We start from the raw sequence: 21,046 nt of genomic DNA, 5'->3' as shown, positions 1-21,046 counted from the left end.
AGTGCACAGGCAGTGCCTCAGGCCATTATAGGGATTAGCAGTCACTACACCTAGGACACAGGTACAATGCCTTACACAGTGACTATCATTTCACCTAGTTAACTTTACCTACACTTGCTGGTAACAATTTGCCAGCATCCAAGGTCTTCTGCAGCCCCCCCCCAGGAAATGCTAGGATGGCTTACATGAAGAATTATATTGGTTGAAGCATTCCTGATTGGGGGGTGGGGGTTCTTTACTATAGCTGCAGATAGTGCAATGGATGTAGTAAAAACACAATGCCCGGCAATTGAACAGAAAAGGATGGTTTGAATATTTTATTCAATTTCAGTGTGCATGTTACAATTTAAACATCATACCTAGTTTTAACAAGTGGGTCTAATTTAGTACATTTTATTAGTAAAAACCAGCCAGATTTCAGCTAGATTTTTCACCTAGTAGTTTAATATGGCAAGTCAGAATGTCATTACTTTACAAACATTTAGGTAGTGTTTCCAATATTAAACTAGAAAGCCAATACAATTTAAAGCAGGAAACAAGATTCATTTGGTCATTTATCCCAGCAAATTATACAGCAACAGTGATACCATAGAATATTCTGCCTTTCATTAGTTTCCATATTTTAGTTAAAGAACCTTGGAGTCTGTATGGATGGAATAGCAACAGCAACAGCTTGGACTTACTTGGGGCCCGTCAACAGCACAGCTTCCTTATCGATAGCCAGGACCTGGCTGGGTGTAACCCTGGCCAAAAGGAGGGCGATTGCGTGCATATGGATTAGGGCCACTTGGAGGGGGTGTCATGGTAGTTCCAGGCGGTGGAGTGAAGCCTGGTCTTGGCTGATAAGCACCTGGCTGGCTGGGAGCCATTCCAGGTTGCGAAGCTGGGGTCACGTTATAGCTGGCCGACTGTGAAGCTTGTGTTGTGTAGTTCTGTGCAGGAAAGGTGCCTGCCTGATACTGCTGGGGAGGCTGAGCTGGCAGCTGCTGAGGTTGAGGCTGGCCAGGAAACCCAGGAGCTGGAGCCTGTGAGGGCTGCTGGCTGTATGCTTGGAACTGCTGTGCTTGTTGAGGAGCAGTCTGCTGGCTGTAGCCTGCTGGAAGAGCCAAATAGCAATGCAGATAAGTGAAAGTAACAGAACGGTTTACTTTGTAATGCATTCTTAAAAAATACAGACATTCCAGACAAAAGCTAAAAAACATACATGAAAAACAGGGGGTGGGGGGTAAAACATGAATTGCATTTTTTAATGTAAAAAAAACCCAGCCTGGATACATACTAGCAACTCCAGTGCACAAAAGTGCGGATGGAGTAACATTCTCCAATAGTGCTGCTATAAGCAGGAGTGGACAACCTGTAGCCCTCTAGATGCTGCAAGTCTCTACTTCCCACAAGTCCCAACCATCATAGCCAAAACATGTTGGAAATAATTGCCTAAATGGTTGTTGGATTAAAACTCCCGTTTTAATCCAACAACCATTTAGGCAATTGTTTCCAATATGTTTTAAAATCTTTCTTTAAAATGCAGTTATATTCAGTGAGGTCTTATTTTACTAAAGTGCAATTTCATCAATAATCAAGCTATGTATTATTCTTAGTTTGAAACAAGTCAGCTCACACAACTAATTGAACATATTTAGTTCTGCACACACAAAAATTCCTCCAGACACTAATCTCAAAAGTAGATGCTGGCAACAGTTTAGGTGCTTTTAATACTTGTGCTTCACTATCAGTCTGACTGAAAAGAATTTCAGATTGCAAATGTAAAAAAAAAAAAGCTGGTACAAAGACTGATACTCCATTTATTTCTGGCATGAAACACACCTGAAACTACTTGCAATGAAACATCTCCATTGACTGGAATCCTGTTAGCATTAAACACCAGATATATAACAATTATTAAAAAGGCAAGACCCTGAACAGAGAAAGCAAGGATGAGAGAATACAATGGAGTAAATTTTGAACTCACCTGGAACTTGGGCTCAAATTTACTTTTTAAAACAAGAGCACTACCAAACTTAGGTGTGCTTTGGATAGCTCAGTCTAGTCCTACCAATACTGACACGTGGCGATGATCACAAGAAACAAATCCTACTACCTGGTATCAATATATAAGAAACTGCCTCGTATTGGAAAAAGCACACACGACAGCCAAATAAAAAGGGAATGGCTTCACTGCAACACCAGCAAACTCAGAAACTTCTACCTCAGGAAATAGTTAACTTTGCCTGTAATCACTTGACTTAGTAGCATCTCTGTGGTATTCACAGGGAATTGGGCCTCAAAAATTGCCCTGGTGCGGATAAAATCAGCTTATAGTAACGACTTCAATGGGTCAATGTTCGAGGCAAATGTAAACACCAGATCTGAGTTTTCTTCAGAAGAAAAAAATGCATTGTTTTCTCAACCTCTCCCAATTTATTGAGCATTTTAAGGGATCATTTGACTAATTTCACTTCAACTGAAGAGTTCCAGATGCTTTCTGGAGGCCAATCAGGGGAGAATGGGGAAGCAAGAAAAACCTCATGCAGGCCTTTTCTTTTGATGCTCCACATGTTAATGCAAAAAAACCCCACCGCCCACCAGCTCCAAAACAGTGTGTTCTAACCGGATCATCTTCAGTAAACTTTGAGGGGCACAACCTCTTAGCAAGAACAAGTAGGATTGAATGCTATTCCTCCAATAACCTCTGAGATGCCCTTCATACTTAGAAACAACTATTTAGGAGCTACCTTTCGGTAAGGTTATCCCGCATTATCAGGGGCCTGTATCAAAGCGGTAATCGTTATGTGAACAATGCAACCACTTGGAAAAAACTAATCTGCCCTGTCCCCATGGTTGCATTATTCAGATGTTGTCCAGGATCCTCTACTTTCTCTCTCACACACGCAAAGTTTTCATGCTTCTGCAACTGAATTGCACCCAAGAAGATAGTTGCTGAGTAAAGTCTTAAGGTCCCTTGCGCAGTGGAATTTTGCAAAAAAATACTGAAGTTTACAGAAAAGTAGTTTGATTTCAGAACAGAATTAGAGAGCATGCATTTCAGGATACAGTTAAGTGAACACATTGTGTACTATATACAAAAATGTTGAGGTACCTTCCACCTGCTTACCTGGATACTGCATACCATACTGTGGCTGAGGCTGAGGCTGCTGAGCAGGGTATCCAGCTTGTTGTGGATATTGTGGATATATCTGGCCTACCAATTTAAATTAAAAGCTTTAAGAAATTTAAGAAATATTAGCAGCTCAGTCTTACCTGCCTCAAATATTATTTTCTTAAGGTTAAACTATATATTTTTAAAAGATGAGAAGGTACTGAATCTAACTAAACATGTTTTCCTGAAGAAATTGAGATTTCCCAAGAAAACTGTTTATCTGGTGTAAGAAAAAGTGAGGCCCCCTCCAACTCCCTTTCTTTTCTTTTATATTTAAAAAAACTCATATTATCCAAACATGATTTGAAAGAGGTTATTGGCTAGTAACAGTCAGGTCTTTGGGAAGGCTTAAGCGTTGAAGGCTTTCTTGTATGTGTGCATGTACTTTATTTATTTATAGAAATATTTATATACCACTATCATAAAAATATATCAGTGGTTTTCAAGAATATAAAAACATACCAGTAAAAATCATAAAAAAGTTAAAAGCAAAATAATTAAAAATGTATCTGAGATATTTGAAGTCTGTCCTTCACTCAAGAATCCCAGGGCATTAAACACCATTAAAATCATAATTAAGAATAAAAATTAAACACCAAGTAAATCAACCATTCAAGAAGTTGGTTCCCACAACTCTCTAGAGCAGATTTGGGGAGGGTATAGGGGTGCACAATTGGACCAAGAGGAGAAGGAGGGGAAGTTGTGCTGCACAGCCAGAAATCCTTGCACCAACAGAACTATTCATTTGATAGCGCCCAAAAATTATTATTATTTTAATCTACAATATAGAATGCATGCTTTTCAAGACATTCATTTTATAGTTGCACAGAACCTAGCATGAGGAATGTAAACACTGCTCTGCAGTCAATTTCTACACTGTCCAAGGAAAGGTTTTAAGTTTTCTGGAGTATTAACTGGACAGAGCAGATGTTTCTAATACAAAAATTAGCTGTTTGACAGTACTGCTAAACAACATTGAACTGTCACTTCAAGCCTTTTAAACCACTGCAATAATCCTGCAAAATACTTTTCATATACTTTATGTTTTCATTTTATAAGACTGCTTTGGTTGCAAACACTGTAGCACCATCTACTGTTTTAAATGTTGCATAATCAGAACTGGGCCTTCTTAATTTGTTTTATACCTGTTTGTTTGGTGAGTGTTATGCTAAAACAACTAATGGAATCATCTGCAATGTTATTATTTATTTTAGTAGTTATTTATGCAGTGCTATCGGTACGCACAGCACTTTGCCAGGGTAGCATAAAAACAAGTCCTTGCCTCAAAGGAGCTTACAGTCTAAATTTTGACCGAAGACAAAGGGAGGGAAGATACAAGCATAGTGGGTGATGAATGTGAGATGTGCAGCTAAATGTAATTAGGCTTGGTTAGAGTTGGAAATGGTCTGGCAAAACAGCTGCATTTGAGAGATTGTTGGGGATGTAGAGAGATGGAGCACATGGAGCGAGGGCCAGCAACTGACAATGGATACAGTAGTTTAAAAGAGCAAGACATCTACACGCAGATGAGAATGGTAGAGCTGAAGAAGAAAAGAGCACAGGCAGCGTATTAGGAGAGATGGGTAGAGCAAGTAAACACCCCATCTGCAGGATAATGGAGCACGGGTATTGCTCACCTTCCATCTGACCAGTTTGTGGCTGGGTTCCTCCATATGGTGGCTGCTGTGGTTGAACTCCAGGTGGATGAGCTGCAGAAGATGAAGAAGCAATGCTATCGGGTGTTCCGGAACGTTCTTCTACAGGGGCACTGGGGGGTCCTGGGGAAAACAATGCAGACACAGGATTCTAGTGATCTCTCTGACTTTCATTAATAAAATTTGGTGTACCATTTCACGTTTCCATATTTAAAAGGCGTAATATACAATCTACTATACTCCAAAAGGGACACGGGTGGCGCTGTGGTCTAAACCAGAGCCTAGGGCTTGCCGATCAGAAGGTTGGCAGTTTGAAGCCCCGCAACAGTGTGAGCACCCATTGTTTCGGTCCCAGCTTCTGCCCACCTGGCAGTTCGAAAGCACGTCAAAGTGCAAGTAGATAAACAGGTACCACTCTGGCGGGAAGGTAAGCGGCGTTTCCGTGTGCTGCTCTGGTTCGCCAGAAGCGGCTTAGTCATGCTGGCCACATGACCTGGAAGCTGTCTGCGGACAAACACCGGCTCCCTCGGCCTATAGAGCGAGATGAGCGCCACAACCCTAGAGTCGTCCGCGACTGGACCTAATGGTCAGGGGTACCTTTACCTTTATACTCCAAAATCTGGCAATTTCTTTCAGCAGCACAAACATAACTGAACTAGTTCCCAACGTGTTTTAAAACCTCTTTACCAAGTGAAACTCTTATTTCTTAATAAAACATCTTCCAACAGGTCTGCACAATTTCTCAGTGTGTCTGGGCTAATATTATTGTTGTCACTTTCCACAAAGTTATGGCTGGCTTATACTGATGTACCTGCGTTAAAGGCTTTGCAGTTTGAATGCTAGCTATACTCAGCTTAATGAAATCTGAATGAATGAAGGGTTTTTTTAATTCAAAATGTTCAGAAATGTCAATTTCAAAGGCACAATAAGCAAACATTCCTGTTACTACAAACATATTTTTGCCACACACAAAAACTATATGGAAACAGCTACAAGACCATGATGTGAAGCCTGGGATGATTTAAAAATATGAGTTCAATAACTATTTAATAAGTATTTCAGTTTCAACACTCACACACTGTTTCTGGTAATTTGCTCAGATTGACAACAAATTATCAAATCCAATGCCCTGAAACTTCTACAGCACCTTCCTGTCCCCACATTTTTTCATTAGATGTCAGGGCATCCTCCCTGCTAATAAAACCATTACAGTCTATTCAGCAAGGAAACCCCCAAGTACAGGAGGTGACCATTTTGCATGCGTGATCGCCAACGTGTGCACTCCTTTCAACCCCAGAAGGGGAGTTGAAACGGGGTGGCGGCAGCACAGGCTTATGCACAACCACTGACATGCACAATGACCCAGAATGCAACCCACGCATGAAAGGTGAGTTGCCTGTACATAAAGGATATCTAGGTTCCAGGTTAGTCATTTTTATACTATAGGCTGAGTAGAGATGTTAACTTTGAAGGAAGCCATGGCTGTTTAAGGTAGCATCATAGTGCTTTCAATGTATGATGTAAATGTGGCCATAGTAATTATAAAGGGTAATTATTGCCATTGCTCTTCAGAAATCATTTATATATAGACACAAACCCTCCAAATAGATCCCTATTTTATAGAGCCAGAGCACCAAATTTACGCAACCCAAGGGTAACCTAAGCATGTAGCAAATTCAAACCATGCAACAGCTATGGCATGAATTCATCCATCTGACTGCTTTGGGGCAGATCAATTTTCACTACTCAAAATACAGTCTACATGGACAGCTGTAACATGCTAAATTTGCCTTGCACAAGGCTAATTTTGCATCAAGGAAACCAACTCAACACCCCATTTTCTCTTGAGAATACTTTTTTGTTTGTTTTTTACAGTGAATATACACAGTGATTAGTCCGAGCAATGGGGCAAGCAACTTACTCTGCACTATGAAACATTATAGCAATGTAGCAACTAAGTTCTCCCTATTTATAATTAATGTGATAATTACATGCACTTGTCAATTATCAGATCACAACTTTGGAGTATGTTTAATCCCTTAAAGTGACACCCTATGAGCCACGTCTCAGGAGTTTCCATTTTGTATTATAGATTGTTTTCACACACAGAGAGAGAAAAGCTATCCAGTCATTACTGTTAAGATACTATTGTTAATGTATCACCAAAAAATCCTCTTACATGTATTTTCTGTTTTCTGACTCTTTCAGACATACTGCATTCCTTTTCAAATTTTTATGTGTGATCGCAAAAGCAATGCTTTTGCTTTTACAACATAAAATACTATTCTCAATTCTTTAAACTAAGAATGAGCACAATTTAACCATGGGTTGTATGTCTTTAGGTTGGCCATCCATGTGGCATTCATGTTGTAAGCACATAAAAATCCAGAAACAGCGCTTTTCGTGTACATATGGAATGATTCTAGGGCTTTGGTGTTGTCCACATCTAATGATCCTTGTACAAAAATAAAATCAAGACCTTCAGGAAGTGCAAGCTAAATTTGGAGCATACTAATCATCCAACCACTTTTGCAGATGACAGAAAAATAGTCTAAAACAAGAATTATGCTACTGAGAGAAGCAAAGGTAGTATACTATGCAGGAATGCCACGCTGTGCATACATTGTTTCCTTCAAATTAAGATCACAGACAAGCCCCTGGAATGTATTAATGATGCTACAGAAATCGATATGTCTAATTTGCTGCCTCATGTCTGGTAAAAAATACTTTCTCAAATGATAGGGGAGGAATTTGTTAAGTCCATTTTTCACAGTGGTCCGAACCAATTCAACTTGATGAAATTGTAGATCGGAACACCACTATCAGTAGGATTATGCATTACTTGTCACACACACAAAAATGGATATTTATGGGGGGAGTGCATTGAAAGGCCCTGAGAAGTGTGCATTTTACAGGAAGAATACATACAAAAGGTATAAAAATTATAGACTTTTGTGCATTTTGGAGAAGTTCATGAGGCAGTAAGACTGATTATCTGCTGACACCAAACAGATGTTAGCTGACCTACCATATCTAATTACACCTTGGGAACTGTCAATACATTTTGGTATTGGAAAAGTATTGTCGTTTAATTGTTATCAATGTTTTTAACTATAATAAAATAAGAATTTTGTATCTCCCTCACGTTCATTCTACAAGATCCTCATGATGCATGGATGATTTTGAAAGGTTCAAACTTCAACAAGGGTTTCAATAAAATATGTATTCTTACCCGACACCTGATCATCTGCCAGCCCAAATGCTGACATGACATTTTTGTTGATTTCATCTTGATTTTTTAATGGATCAAAAGCAGACATACTTGCTGCTATAACTTGAGTAGAAGGCTTGACAGTGGAGTCAGTAGTAGCAGGCTTATCTTCCCTACTCTCTGCAACATCTGCAAGACAAAAAAATAACTTTTAAGAGGCCTTGTTGATTGGAGTATCCAAGTTTGTTTCAAGGACTATGACAGCATGCTTAGCAACCTCAAAGCCCACATCAGAAGTGTTACTATCTTTTACTAAAATTACTCTGTATGCAGAAAGGCTACTTTAACAAAACAAAAAAGTTGCTTCTTCGAATTTTAACATTTACTGTCAAATGTTTTTCCACAAGAAATATAAATTATACCCCCACCCTGAAGATGGTACAAATACATTCCAGTACACATCACCACCTCATGCTTTCATTTGTGTTCAACAACTCTGACCAAACAATGGAGCATGTAAAGTTCATTTGACTTATTGACTAGCAAAATGGAGATCTATTTTGCAAACAGCAAAGCAGATTAAGTGAACTGCCCTATTTCAGATCCACGCAAAATACATTTTGATCTGATATAAGGTAACAATCTAATGATGATACACCCAACTGACCCTGTACAACCTAGAGAAGCAGACAACAAATGAGGTGATATTCTTTCCAGATCAAAAGAAAAGTAGCATTGTCATCTGTAAGAATATGATACAAAATGAGACTAAGATTTGGGAAGAATTAATAACCTCCTCAGGATCCTGCCAACTGCACAAGAGAAACTCAGGTGTCATGATTGTCGCCAGAACAATTGCTCTTGCCTTGTTTATTTAGTTCTAAGTGATGAGCCATTAAGGGAAACAGGCTGGCAGTTAAAAAAATACAAAGGTGAGAGTTGAGGGTTTGCAGTGATGTGGGCCAGAAGCAAGGCAGCAAGCTGGAGAGAGAGAGTTCCTGGGGTTTCCCCATGGTGCACAATAAATGTTTCTCTCTCAAATAAAGTAACTGGAAGTTCATGTATGAAGAAGGTTCAATATACGCATGCAGGGGCTTGATTGCCGCATGTCTGAATATTTCAAATAACATCTGACAAGGCAGCTGACCAATTAGTGGTAGTTAAACACACATTCAAAACTCTCAGGATTTTCTGATTCAGTCATCTCCCTCTTCCCACAGAGGATATGACAGACATGCTTAAGAACCACTCCCGACTTCTCCCCAGAGATAGGGTCAGCATGAATGCAGTAAACTGAAGAATGTATTCCATCTCAGCACACCGTAATAACCAATATTACACAAGTTATTTAAAATGGGGATTCTTTAGGGCACTTGGTCATGTTGTATATTAAGGTGATGACTTTTCATAAGTTTTATTTAGTCAACAAATTATATCCCTTTTTTTACACCTTAGCACAACAAATTTGGTGTATATTGAGCAAGATACTAGCACAGGATTTTTACCCCAAGCTGCAACAGAGATCGTAGAAAAGATATCCAATATTTAGATACTTATTTTTAAGAGATTACAGTCTTATTAAGTAGAACTATGGTTGGGAAAAGGATGGGATGGGGGGTTCTACATGGGAAATTAGATTGTGTGTGCATACATGCACATACAATTGCGAAAGCTCAAGCAATTATTTGGCAGTGCCAATTGCCAACCTACCATTTTCAGGGAGGCTTGTGGAAAGTCCTGGTTCAGCTGGGGGCTCTAGGCAATCCAGCAAACGATTCACCTTGTTACGAAGTTCTATCAGCTCTCGACGGAGGTATTTCACTTGATTAGATTCTAGAGGCCTTGGCTGCCCATTCACTGTAAAAGAAATATTATACTAATGAGTCTTTATGGCACAAGAGTTTTCAATTGCCTTCCTGTAAGAATAAAAGTAAAAGCATTGCATAGCCTGAATGCAACCTTAACTGTGAAAATAGAATGCACTTTGTGGAAACCTGCCTTAAGATCTTAAAGTAAAGGGTGCCTATGAAATCAAATTTCCTATATTTTGAGAAATGGTTTGTTCATCTGCCCATCCATTTGTTTGTTTGCTATATATTTGGACACCTGTCAAGATATCATCACCAAACTTGGCATGGGGATTCCTGAGGTGGGGGCAGTGCTCTTCATCAACATTTGAATGCTAGATGCCATATTGAATAAAGATGGTGGACTAAAACTTTGGGTAACTTTGCCCACTTTTCGGCATAGGTTTAGCCGTCTCTCAATATATTGTCACTGAACTCAGCATAAAGGTTTCCTGTGGTAAGGGTCTTTCTTGGACTCTAATAACCAATTTGAATCAAGATCACAGACTAATACATGACTTTGACATAACTTTAGCCATTTTTGGTGTGATGGGTCCAAACTGACAAATTACACTATCCATTTAAAAAAACAAAATGTTTTTTGGTTTCTAAAAGTTCCTGGGCAGTTCCGGGTACTCCAAGCTAGCAAATAAATAAATGCCCTTTTCCAAGACAACATGGCTTATGCCACCTATAAATGCCTTTATTGCTGGGTGGGCATGAAGGGAAGTTTATTACTAAGATGCATAATAGTTAAGGGGAAAGCACTAGTTTGCTAAGAATCCCCCCCAAAAGTACAAGAATTTCATGTGACTCAAACATCATTAGTACTTACCAAACAGTGTCAATTTCAGTATCCTACTGCACTGAATTGCAAAAGAAAGATCTGAGCTATCAAAGATTGTTATAAGATCTCCATCTGTTAATTAAAGAGAATTAGGAATCAGATCTAATGCACATTAATAAAAATAATCACTTTACAGAATGTCACTTGCATCATACAGGAGTGCACATAGGACATTATATTTTTCTTTGCAGTATGTCCATGATGACAGCTTATTTTATGCACTCCAAATAATACTGTGATTGTGGTTAAAGAGCATCAGTTAGAGGTAAACACATCCTCCTTGCCACAAATTAAAAAATTGTATCTGTAATGAGAAAATGAGTCTTGATAATAAAGTTAGCAGGTCCCCCCCCCAACACACACACACACACACACACACACACACACACACTACATAGCCATAGAACAATTTCTGGCAGAATATTATTTAGCCTCTCCTATTCCAATTTCCTCTAAAATATTCACCAGCATCACATCAACTTTACATAGCAGTTACTTATATAAATAATGAATGGAAGTAATGCAAAGACTATGTCCACAGAATCTGCTCTCTAAAACATGCCCAGTGACCTCTTCACAGTACTTGGTGCTACATTATGAAAGCTGCCGGCTGATGCCCCAATGCCCTGTGGTAGATAAGCACATCTGCTAATTTTGGAGTTCCGAGGGAGCCCCAAAATCATAATGCAGAAGTACCAGTGGAAAACATACCACCTCAATCTTAATGGGAGTCATTTCCCCCAGTAAATTCCAAAGCAACAAAACACAGTTTCCCCCTAAATATAGATTATTCCATATGGGACTGAGCCAGGAGCCAAAAGTCTTGTTCAGTCCCCAAATGACTAGTAATTTCAAGAAAAGCTAAGAAGCAGAGGAACACTCTGGGCATGTTCAGACAGGAGCTACTTTGCAAAATGCATGCCAACATGCTCTTCCACTTTCCACTGGTGCTGCTCTCTGGATTATACTGCAGATATAGGCGAGACTTGCCCAATCCCTTACTTCAGGTAATTATAGGAACTGTGTGGATACAGGCCTTATACAGTATTTATTATACGGCAAATGTCCTTAGGGATACAAGTCAGGTGTCTGGAGAGTCACAGCTCCACTTGCATCTTAGTTCAGGGGTGCAAGCCTCCAATATAGAACCGTATGAGACCCCTGGGACTGCTGACAGGATTCAGCAATGTCAATTTCCAACTTTCTCCTGTTGGTGTCAGTATCCAGTTGTAGAACAAAGCCCTAACCCTTTCCTGTGCTAATGAAGGCTCAGAACCACTGGTTCCCGGAGTCTCACAGTTGTCTCCCTCTTGACTCTCTACAAATATTAATTCTTGGGCTCATTCAAGACAAGCATCTGTCCCAGACTAGTTCTAAATCTTGAGGGAGTGCCTTTGCTTTTAAGTTTTTGCAGGAAAACCCAAGGTAGTTATTAAAGTCCCAGACACGGCTGAAATTTCCTAGATTGATGGAACTGCCCCATTACATTAGGCAATATTGAGAGTAGAAACTCTTAAGTTCATTGATTTCAATTTGTATTCTATGTATAACTTAGTTGGAGATCACTCACGGATACAGCATCACAGAATGCATCGCTTTTAAGCTCAGCATTACCACCTACACGGAGGTAAGAAACTCCATTATACAGTGCAATGCACAATATAAATAAGCAATATCTATGACATGCTGCCGTAACTTTTGTTTCCTACCACACTTCCTGCAGGATACTAGCACTGTGCTGACATACCAAGAACAGAGCTCTACACTGGTCAGAAAAAGAAGAGAAATGTGCCATAACAAAAACAACTGGAACACCAAAAAGATTTTTGTACTGTTAGTTAACACTAAAAGTTCAAAGAAATCCTACCTTCGTCTTTGTATTTTATTGTAACTTCATCATTGCTCAGAAGCTTTCCCCTGAAAACTCTCTGCATCATCAGCACTAACTCGTCATAGGTGATGTCCTCATTGTGAATGGGAATTCTTCTAATATCATCACCCATTTGAGCTTTAATTATAAGCTTTCCACTCAAATCCAGTTGTCCATTCATGGTTAACTCTGGCCTTCTTACACAGCTATTCAAAATGAAAGACATTTACATTAGTATATCCTGAGAAACAATTACACTGATTCATTCTAGCCAAAGCACAATTTTATATTACTAGATTAGGGAGGAAAATAATGTATTACTGAATGGCATGATGCTAGAAAGAAGTGCACATATAATAATGTATACTACCTAAAACAGATTTTAAAACTGTTAACAATTCCAAAAATGCTCTAGGTATTCAGAGAGGAGAATGAAATGAGGGGTAATGGTGATGCCAACTTCCTGGGAAAAGACATGATCTATAAGCAGCCTAAGATAAGCAGAGGATCAAAACCCAATAAATCTGATCACTCCTTGATACTTTACACCAGGTGTGGCTAACTCCCAGCCTGAAGACCTGGGTCAGCCTCCATTTTTTTCTGGCCCCTGAACCCCACAATTGTGGTAGTGGCAGAAAAAGAGCAAATAATCAAAGGAGGCATGGCACTGATGCCATCAAGCTGAAAGGGGTGCAAACTGCTTGGATGGGGGGGGCACTGTTTGTTCTGTACATGTGTGCGGTGTGAGTACAAGAATGTAAGGCAGCCCCATGACTTCACGGGCATGCACCCACCAGAGGGTTGGCCAAGGCTGAATGCGATCCTTCAGCAGGCCCCCTGCTTACATTCTAGTAGAATCTTCACAAAGATTATGCGGCGGTAGTGTTTTGGTTTTTTTTACTGTAGGGTCATTCCACGTCATTCCAACGAGGGCATGTCACCCTCTGTCTCAGATGTTGATGAAATTTGGGGTATTTGGTGTACACCCTTCCCTTATGATTGAAAGAAGTCCCCTTAATTTTTTCCCTTCTATCTCAAACGGTTTTACTTTTATAGCAGTTTGAAGTTTCGTTAAAGCCGCATTGTCTGTCCCTCTTGAGACCCTTGGCACAAGATACCCTTGTGTACATTTTATTTTTTTCTCCATAACCAATGATCAGATCTCTTTGAAATTTTACAGAGAGCTCAATAAAACGATGAAAATTTCAGAAAAAATACACCAGCACTCAAAAGATTTTATAAATGCCTAAAAAAAAATATAAATGTACTTGTAGCCTAGGTCAGTGTTTCCCGACCTTTTTTGGGCAAAGGCACACTTGTTTGATGAAAAAAATCTCGAGGCACACCACCATTACAGCCCCGTGACGTCAGCGCGCAGCGTCACGCCGGGAGGGACGCACGAAAGTGTAACTTTCAATTTTTTCCCCTCCCCCTTGCCGGGGAACCTCCAAGCTTTGGGGGTGGGGGGGGAGGAGGCAGCAAAGCGAGGGACTGAGGGACTCCTCCAACGACAAGGGTTGGGGAAGAAGAGAAAGGGCTATTCCGCTCCAGTCACGGGAGGGGAATATGTACTGGCCCAACTGGTGTGCGGTCTTCGGAAAGCGGGGTGCGGGAAGGAAGCCTAGGCTCGGGGTCCACCGATCTCGGCGGAGAAAGGCAACAACCGGAGCCGATGACGAGCCGGCGCGTGCGTGCAGCGGCTGGCCTCGAGCTCGGGAAGCTGCGCGCGGCGATGTTGACGCGGGGCGCGCGAGAGCTTGGGGGCGGGGCGGGAGAGAGAGAGAAAGAGTTGGCAGCACCAGGCGCTGTTACTTATTGCGCTGCGGACGCTGCCAGCAACTGCGGTGGTTGTGCGGCGGCCGCCGCCGCAGAACGTCCTCGTCAGTCAGCTGAGCTGCCTGGCGGCGTAGGGAGCCGAGGGGCGGGGCTTCCTTTCTGAAGGAGCTGAGGGTGGGGGTCCTCCGGCGCCTTCGGCGAGACGGCGCTGGCCCAGAGCGCTTCTAGGAGGCTGCCTTTGTGCGCGACGTAAAGCCCTCTTTCCCTCCCTCCAGCCCCGTGTCACATGTGGAATAAATAAAAACTGTGGCTGCATTGTAGCTACATCCCGGCCTCGGATCCCCACGGGATTTGCCTAATCCTTTGGAAGCCCCCTCCCCTCCCCGGCCCCCCATTGTTCTGTCGGGGGTCCCGCACCCCCCTCTCGCCTGTCCCCCGGGCTTTGTTCTCGATTTGGAGAGGCGGCGAGGCTCAGCTCCGGCTCCGGGAGAGGGAGGCTGCCTTCCAGCCCGCCGTGCGCCCCGGGAGCCTGGACGGCGGGGACGGGAAGGAAGGCGCTTTGAGGGGCGCGGGGCGCCGTCCCGCCGCCGCCTCTCCCAGCAGCCCGGCAGGTAGGGGAGGGCGCGGAGGGGCGCCCGGCGCGGAGCCGAGGGGGCGCCCGCGGGGGAAGGGAAGGGGAACCCCCTCCTCTGCAGCGGGGCCCGAGGGCCTTGATCCAGATGGGCCGTGGCGCTCCAGCGTCTCCTCCGGTGGAGAGCGGGCGACCTCCGGTTGGGGGGCAGCAGGGGTGCCAAATGGATTAAAATATTGGGGGGCGCCCAGGTAAGCCCCACTCCAGGATAGATGGATTTCTATCCTCCGGGGGTCCTCCGGCGCCTTCGGCGAAACGGCGCCGGCCCAGAGCGCTTCTAGGAGGCTGCCTTTGTGCGCGACGTAAAGCCCTCTTTCCCTCCCTCCAGCCCCGTGTCACATGTGGAAAAGGGGGCTGGATCCAGTGACGCAACTCGGAAAACTGTTAGGGAAGCCAGAGCAGGAAAGTGAGTGGGAGGCGGCGGCACCGCTTTAACCCACGTTTCCTTTTTGAAAGAGAAACCAGTGTTTCCCAACCTTTTTTGGACTCGCTCGCGGCACACCAGGCAACATCTCGCGGCACACTAGTGTGCCGCGGAACACCGGTTGGGAAACATGGCCTAGGTTATCTGAGATGGTGGGTGACAAAACCCTTGTTTTTTGCGTTGATTTGATGTGGAATGGCCCTATAATTAAAATAGTTGCAGCATTGTTTTAATTTAACAGATAAAACTAAATGGCTATTCTGAACTATCACCAACCGATAACTTTTCAAAATGACATCTTCAGCTTGAAAAAGTGAACACAGAATTTCCAGACAAGGCACTGCCACTGTGAACTTTACAGTACAATTCACTTTCTTTATCAGTAACTTTATTTCATCAAATATTAAGTGTACCTGTCTTGTAAAATGTATTGAGTAGCTGGGCAGATTATCCCTTTTACTTTCAGCTGGAGGTCAGATGTCCCGCCATGCAGCAATGGTTAGTAAAATATAACAATAGGCAGCAATGTGTGGAATCTGCATTAAAACACAAAGGCAACTTAGTTAAGTCTCAGTCACCATCAAAGTCTTTCATTAATTAGCATAGACATTCATTCTTATATTATTATTATACAGAAGGCAAGTAACAGTAATCCAAACCCTCCTTATGCCTTTGCCCAGCTGTCTGGGCTAGACAGCCTCTCACTGTGCACCACAGAAAGCATCGTTTATTTGTGTGGCGCTCCCCCTTCCGCCCCACAGATCATGTGGGAAAGAGTTCCACTGGCAGGATACTGCCAGCAGTGTCCAGCATAAACTCCAAAACAAGCAAGCACAGTGATACAATAATCCAAATATGCCCTTGAAGGAAAATAATTCTTAGAATGTGATTCATGTGCTGAATACATACCTATTAACCCTGGATTTTGACACCTGAGATGTGTTTTAGCAGTACCTACCTTCTAGTACCTATGCTTCTAATTGCATTTTTAAAAATGAGTAACATTTTATACAAACCCTAGGACCTTGTGGTGAAGGATGCTTAAGAATCTATGAATAATAATAAATATTCCCAATATTCAACTTAAAACTGTTGAAACATTTGTATGGCATGCTTTCAGAGCCAGAGTGTTACATTTTGCTGCACTAATTATACAGAGTCTAGGCCAGATAAAATTGAAATCTAAAGTGGCATGTGTCATCAGCTTATTTGTAAGGTTTATTAGCATGGGGATCTGCTATGATTATCAAAGACAAAGAAACCTGTATCTGAATATGTGGTTCTCTTTTTCATATCATTATGCATGCTCTCCTTTGGTTCAAAGCCAAATCTTGTATTTTTCATAAAATAGTTGTACATTTCTAGACTATACCATGAAAGAGACACTTATTTGTTCCTATGCAGCCAAATTGGAGAATTAAGATTATAATTTAAAATGTTAAAATTGCCACTTATTTTTTTAATTAAAAAAAACCCCTACATTTCTTAAGTAACACGAATTTGTTAAAAGTAAATGCACCGTAACAACTGTAAGAACAGAATCTTTAAACAAGTGTGGGATTCAAGGCAGTTTATGCTTTATGGAAATCAGACTTAATTTGACCTTCAAATCTATTTAGCTATAATTTCAGTTGTGAAGTATGATACACCTACATATCACTAGTAGCTCACTAGCTAAACTGTTGCTGGCAATATATTTTATTACTATAACCACCAGATTTTCCTTACAGCAAACCCTTATGAAGATGTTTTTGCTATGCTGTTATGAGTTACTTTATTAACTCAAACATTGTATTTTTTATTGTAGTAAAATTTCAGTTTGTGATATACATTAAAAAGATATTGATATTAATTGATATTGTGATTTATATTTCTGTTTGCAACCCACCTAGAGACTGATTTCATAACACCATAAAATTGTACAGTGGTGCCCCGCAAGACGAATGCCTCACAAGACGGAAAACCCGCTAGACGAAAGGGTTTTCTGTTTCTGAGTTGCTTCGCAAGACGATTTTCCCTATGGGCTTGCTTCGCAAGACGAAACGTCTTGCTAGTCTTGCGTTTTTTCTCTCGCTTCCCCCCCCCCTTTTTCTAAGCCGCTAATAGCCTTTTAGCAGCTTAGCCGCTAATCCTTTAATAGCCGCTAAGCCGCTAAACCGCTAATAACGCTAATCCGCTTAGCCGCTAATAGGGTTGCTTCGCAAGACGAAAAAACCGATAGACGAAGAGAATCGCGGAACGGATTCTTTTCGTCTTGCAAGGCACTACTGTAGTTGGAAAGGATCCAAGGGGTCATCTACTCCAACTCCCTTCAATGCAGGAATCACAGCTAAAGAATCCCTGGCAGATGACTCCCTAAATACCCTTTGGTATTTAGATCCCTAAATACAAATACCATTTCAGATGCATCTGATAAAAGTGGGCTCCAATTCATGAAAGTTTAAATTAAGTAAACCTGTTAGCTGTTAAAGGTGCAATAAAAACTGGCACTTTAGTTGCAGTAGATTAAATTAGCGTAGAGGATATTTGAGAAAAGTAATTCCTTTAAGGATCATTAACTTTGTAATCACAAGAGATTGCCAACTATCTTAGTAACTGAGCTTCTAGTGCTGGCTATGTATCAGTTTATGAAATTTCAATGGCAGAAATTTTCTTTAGAAGCAGGCAACTCAGTTGTGTCTCTATATCTATTTAAGGTTTCAATCCTATATCATCTTATCTAGAAGCATGTCCTATTGAACTCAACAAAGCTTACTTCTAATAGACATGTACCAATTGCACTGCACAAATATTAAATGACTGGTTGTATGCTGAATATTGTAATGGGTCACCGGTATATTTTTAAGTACTATACAGTAGAAGCAACTATTGCTAGAACAAAACCTAATAATTGGGACAGTATTAAAGCTTAATTCTGTAAGAGAAACACAATAAAAGTCTCGTCATAAATTTCTCCAAGTATATGTGCTTATGAATGCAACTGTTTTGCAAGAACAGGATTTCCTTCCACCACTCTTATATCAGCCGTGACAGATCTCTTCAACCCCAATGACTTGCCCTGATCACACCCCAACTTCTCTGAAGGAGTAAACAAGACAAAAAAGCAATGACAGGAAGAGTTGCTGGCTCACGCCCCAGCTGACTCAGAATGTCAAGTAACTAAATACTGACAGCAGCTCTGAGCACTTTTAAAAGCTGCATCGCTGGGCTAATAACAATTTCTTTGCATGAACGAAATGAACAGTACTCGAACTTTTGAGATTCTGAACCGTGAACATTTCCACGTCTTCTAATTATACAAATTATAGTAGAAGACGTAGAAGAATTAAAGAGTCCAGCAAGCCAGATATAACGACAACTGTCCTGTCGGCCTCTTGGGGTGACCTTGGATAAACAACTTTCCTCCTCCCAAGACTCCAAGTACGAAGAGGCCGCTTGAGGAAGAAACAAACAAACAAACAAACTTCGAAGGTGTACAAAGAAGATGAAGCATTTACATAAAGGGAGCTGTGTGTGTTCTGCAGAGCCTTCCTCAGTGACAAAGAATCAGAAACCCCAAATTAACCTCTTCCCATTTTAGGCTCTCCAGCCCTGGTGGGGCGGAGAGGGAAGGAGAAATTGAAAGCGGGGGAGGCAGGGAAAGAACTTTTTCCTCAGAAATGGGAAGTGCATCTTTTCCAAGGGTTTTTTTCTTGGGGGGGGGGGAGCAAAACCTCGTTACAACACAATTAAATCTACACTGCTTTGGCACTGCTGTTTGCTGCAGTAGGCTAACGCAGCGCCCACCAACTAGAAAATGAATTATGTGGGGAAGGAGGGGAGAGCAGGAACCAGGATTCAAGGCCCATGGGCGGGGGGTTGAGGTTGATGTGGCAACAGCTGATCCAATGCGTGGCCTTCCCTGTCTCGAGTGGACGGGGAAGGGCGCGGCCTAGGCCTCATCCAGGCGCCCTAAGGGCCCCCCCCGGTCGGCTACCCGCTCCTTCCCCGGTGGGCAGCGGCTCGGCCTCTCCCATTCAAACCGGGGCAGCGGCTCCCCCACCCGACTCGCCCCGTTTCTTCCACGAAATGGAGGCTGCGGCGCCAGCCAGCCCGCCAGCCCCACGACCCTGTACCCCTCCCTACCCGCTCCCCGCCTCCTCACTCACTGCTGCCGCCGCTGCCGTACGTGGCAAAGAGACTCGGCCAAGGCGGTTGCTGCTGCTGCTGCTGCCGGGCCGCCACGCATGCGCACTCCGCCCATAACCTGACGGCGGAGACTGCTGTACCGAAGAGCTTCGTCAGAGGAAACCGGTACCGCGCAGGCGCGAAATGAAGGTGTGGGGCACGCACGCGTGCTGACGTACAGGACAGAGACGTAGAGCGACCCAGATTTTTCTTGACCTTAAAAAAAATAAAAAGTCAACGCGAGTCCAGTTAACGCGCATGCGCGGGAATGAATGGGCCTGATTCTAGTCTCCCTTGTTGGTTTCTGGCAGTCAGTTGCGTGCAGTTGGCGTCTCTTCTGGGCAGAGGAGCGTCTTTGCAAAAACGTCATTCACGGGTCCTCCTTCTTCCAGGCCAAGCCGTGTTCAGTGGCTGAGGCTGCTCCGCAGTGCCTGGCCCGATGTTCATTGATCTCAATGGGGTGCGCTCTCAGGAGAGTAAAGGACTGGACCCAATAGGGCTTCTGAGCAGTGTACAGTAGAGGATTGCAAATGTGCTTTACTGTGCTAAGCTGTGAACATAGAACCAATGGAAAGCAAAGAGAGGGTCACTCACCCCCACCCTATCAAGCCCCGAATATCTATCTACTTCCTCATCTACCATCCTGAAAGCCAGTCTGCTGCAGTCTATGGCTTGTCTGATCACTCACAGATACCTCAGAGGACTGGCCTTCACATGCCCTATTCACCTAACCAGTTAAGCAAAGTGTTGTTATTATTATATTTATATGCCACCTATCTGGCTGGGTTTGTAAAGCATTCGACATTAAAAAATTCCCAATACAGGATTGCCTCCAGATGTCTTCTAAAAGCCAGGTACTGTAGTTGTTTATTTCCTTGAAATCTGATGGGAGGGCGTTCCACAGGGCAGGCGCCACTACCAAGAAGGCCCTCTGCCTGGTTCCCTGTAACCTCACTTCTCACAGTGAGGCAACCACCAGAAGACCCTCAGAGCTGGACATATATCCACACACACATTCATGGAATCACAGCTGAAAGGGATCTTGGGAGATCAAGGCCTACATTCTCCATGTTATTCCTGATAGCCTGAGTGCCTTTCTTGATGTATATGTGCTCCTGGCCATCAAGAAGAAACAGTCTAAAGTTCGCGTTGCATGGAATATCAAAGTTCATGAGGCTTTACACTGCACAGATAATATTAATTATGCTTCTTGAACTTAGGTCTTTTGTTGAACAAGGAACACTAGTTACTCACTAGTTATCCATTATTAGTAACAGAAAATTGATAATCCTTCAGTTGCTACAATGAAACACGAAGGAAACAGATTGTGAAAAGAAAGAGATTGCACCAATGTGTCAATATTTGCTCAAATTGACCACACACCCTTCAACCTACCAACTCAGCATGGTCACTGCTATTCATAGTCACGCCTGTATGCAAGTCCTAGAAATAAGACATTCG

At 42.4% G+C, this 21,046-nt stretch overlaps 1 protein-coding gene across 7 annotated transcripts; it reads right to left on the bottom strand.

Annotated features, from left to right (window-relative positions):
- Nucleotides 1-302: 302 nt before the first annotated feature.
- Nucleotides 303-19,727, bottom strand: TFG (trafficking from ER to golgi regulator). Of its 7 annotated transcripts, none has more exons than XM_028726663.2 (9): nucleotides 19,567-19,727; nucleotides 15,832-15,954; nucleotides 12,585-12,793; nucleotides 10,706-10,789; nucleotides 9,734-9,880; nucleotides 8,045-8,212; nucleotides 4,795-4,935; nucleotides 3,113-3,199; nucleotides 303-1,096 (listed from the first exon to the last, which is right to left on the bottom strand). In XM_028726663.2, the coding sequence occupies exons 3-9, from the start codon at nucleotides 12,766-12,768 to the stop codon at nucleotides 711-713; spliced, it is 1,197 nt and encodes a 398-aa protein (XP_028582496.1). In that variant the 5' UTR covers nucleotides 12,769-12,793; nucleotides 15,832-15,954; nucleotides 19,567-19,727; the 3' UTR covers nucleotides 303-710. The 7 variants fall into 7 exon arrangements, with proteins under 7 accessions (XP_028582496.1, XP_028582497.1, XP_028582498.1 ...); XM_028726664.2 differs by lacking the exon at nucleotides 19,567-19,727 and adding an exon at nucleotides 19,544-19,562; XM_028726665.2 differs by lacking the exon at nucleotides 19,567-19,727 and adding an exon at nucleotides 18,916-19,080.
- Between the last annotated feature and the right edge of the window lie 1,319 nt (nucleotides 19,728-21,046).

Source organism: Podarcis muralis, chromosome 4, assembly GCF_964188315.1.
Source record: "Podarcis muralis chromosome 4, rPodMur119.hap1.1, whole genome shotgun sequence".
NCBI lineage: Eukaryota > Metazoa > Chordata > Lepidosauria > Squamata > Lacertidae > Podarcis > Podarcis muralis.
Note: the sequence above shows the minus strand (reverse complement) of the source record. Positions and strands in the feature narration are given on the sequence as shown.

What these genes read in the sequence shown, in the direction of transcription:
- TFG (XM_028726659.2), bottom strand. Translation starts at nt 19,661, where the DNA reads ATGGGCGGAGTGCGCATGCGTGGCGGCCCGGCAGCAGCAGCAGCAGCA. An exon ending in GTACGGCAGCGGCGGCAGCA is followed by an intron (nt 12,794 to 19,566) that starts GTGAGTGAGGAG and finishes CATTTTGAATAG; the next exon opens with CTGTGTAAGAAGGCCAGAGT. An exon ending in ACTGAAATTGACACTGTTTG is followed by an intron (nt 9,881 to 10,705) that starts GTAAGTACTAAT and finishes TTTCTTTTACAG; the next exon opens with TGAATGGGCAGCCAAGGCCT.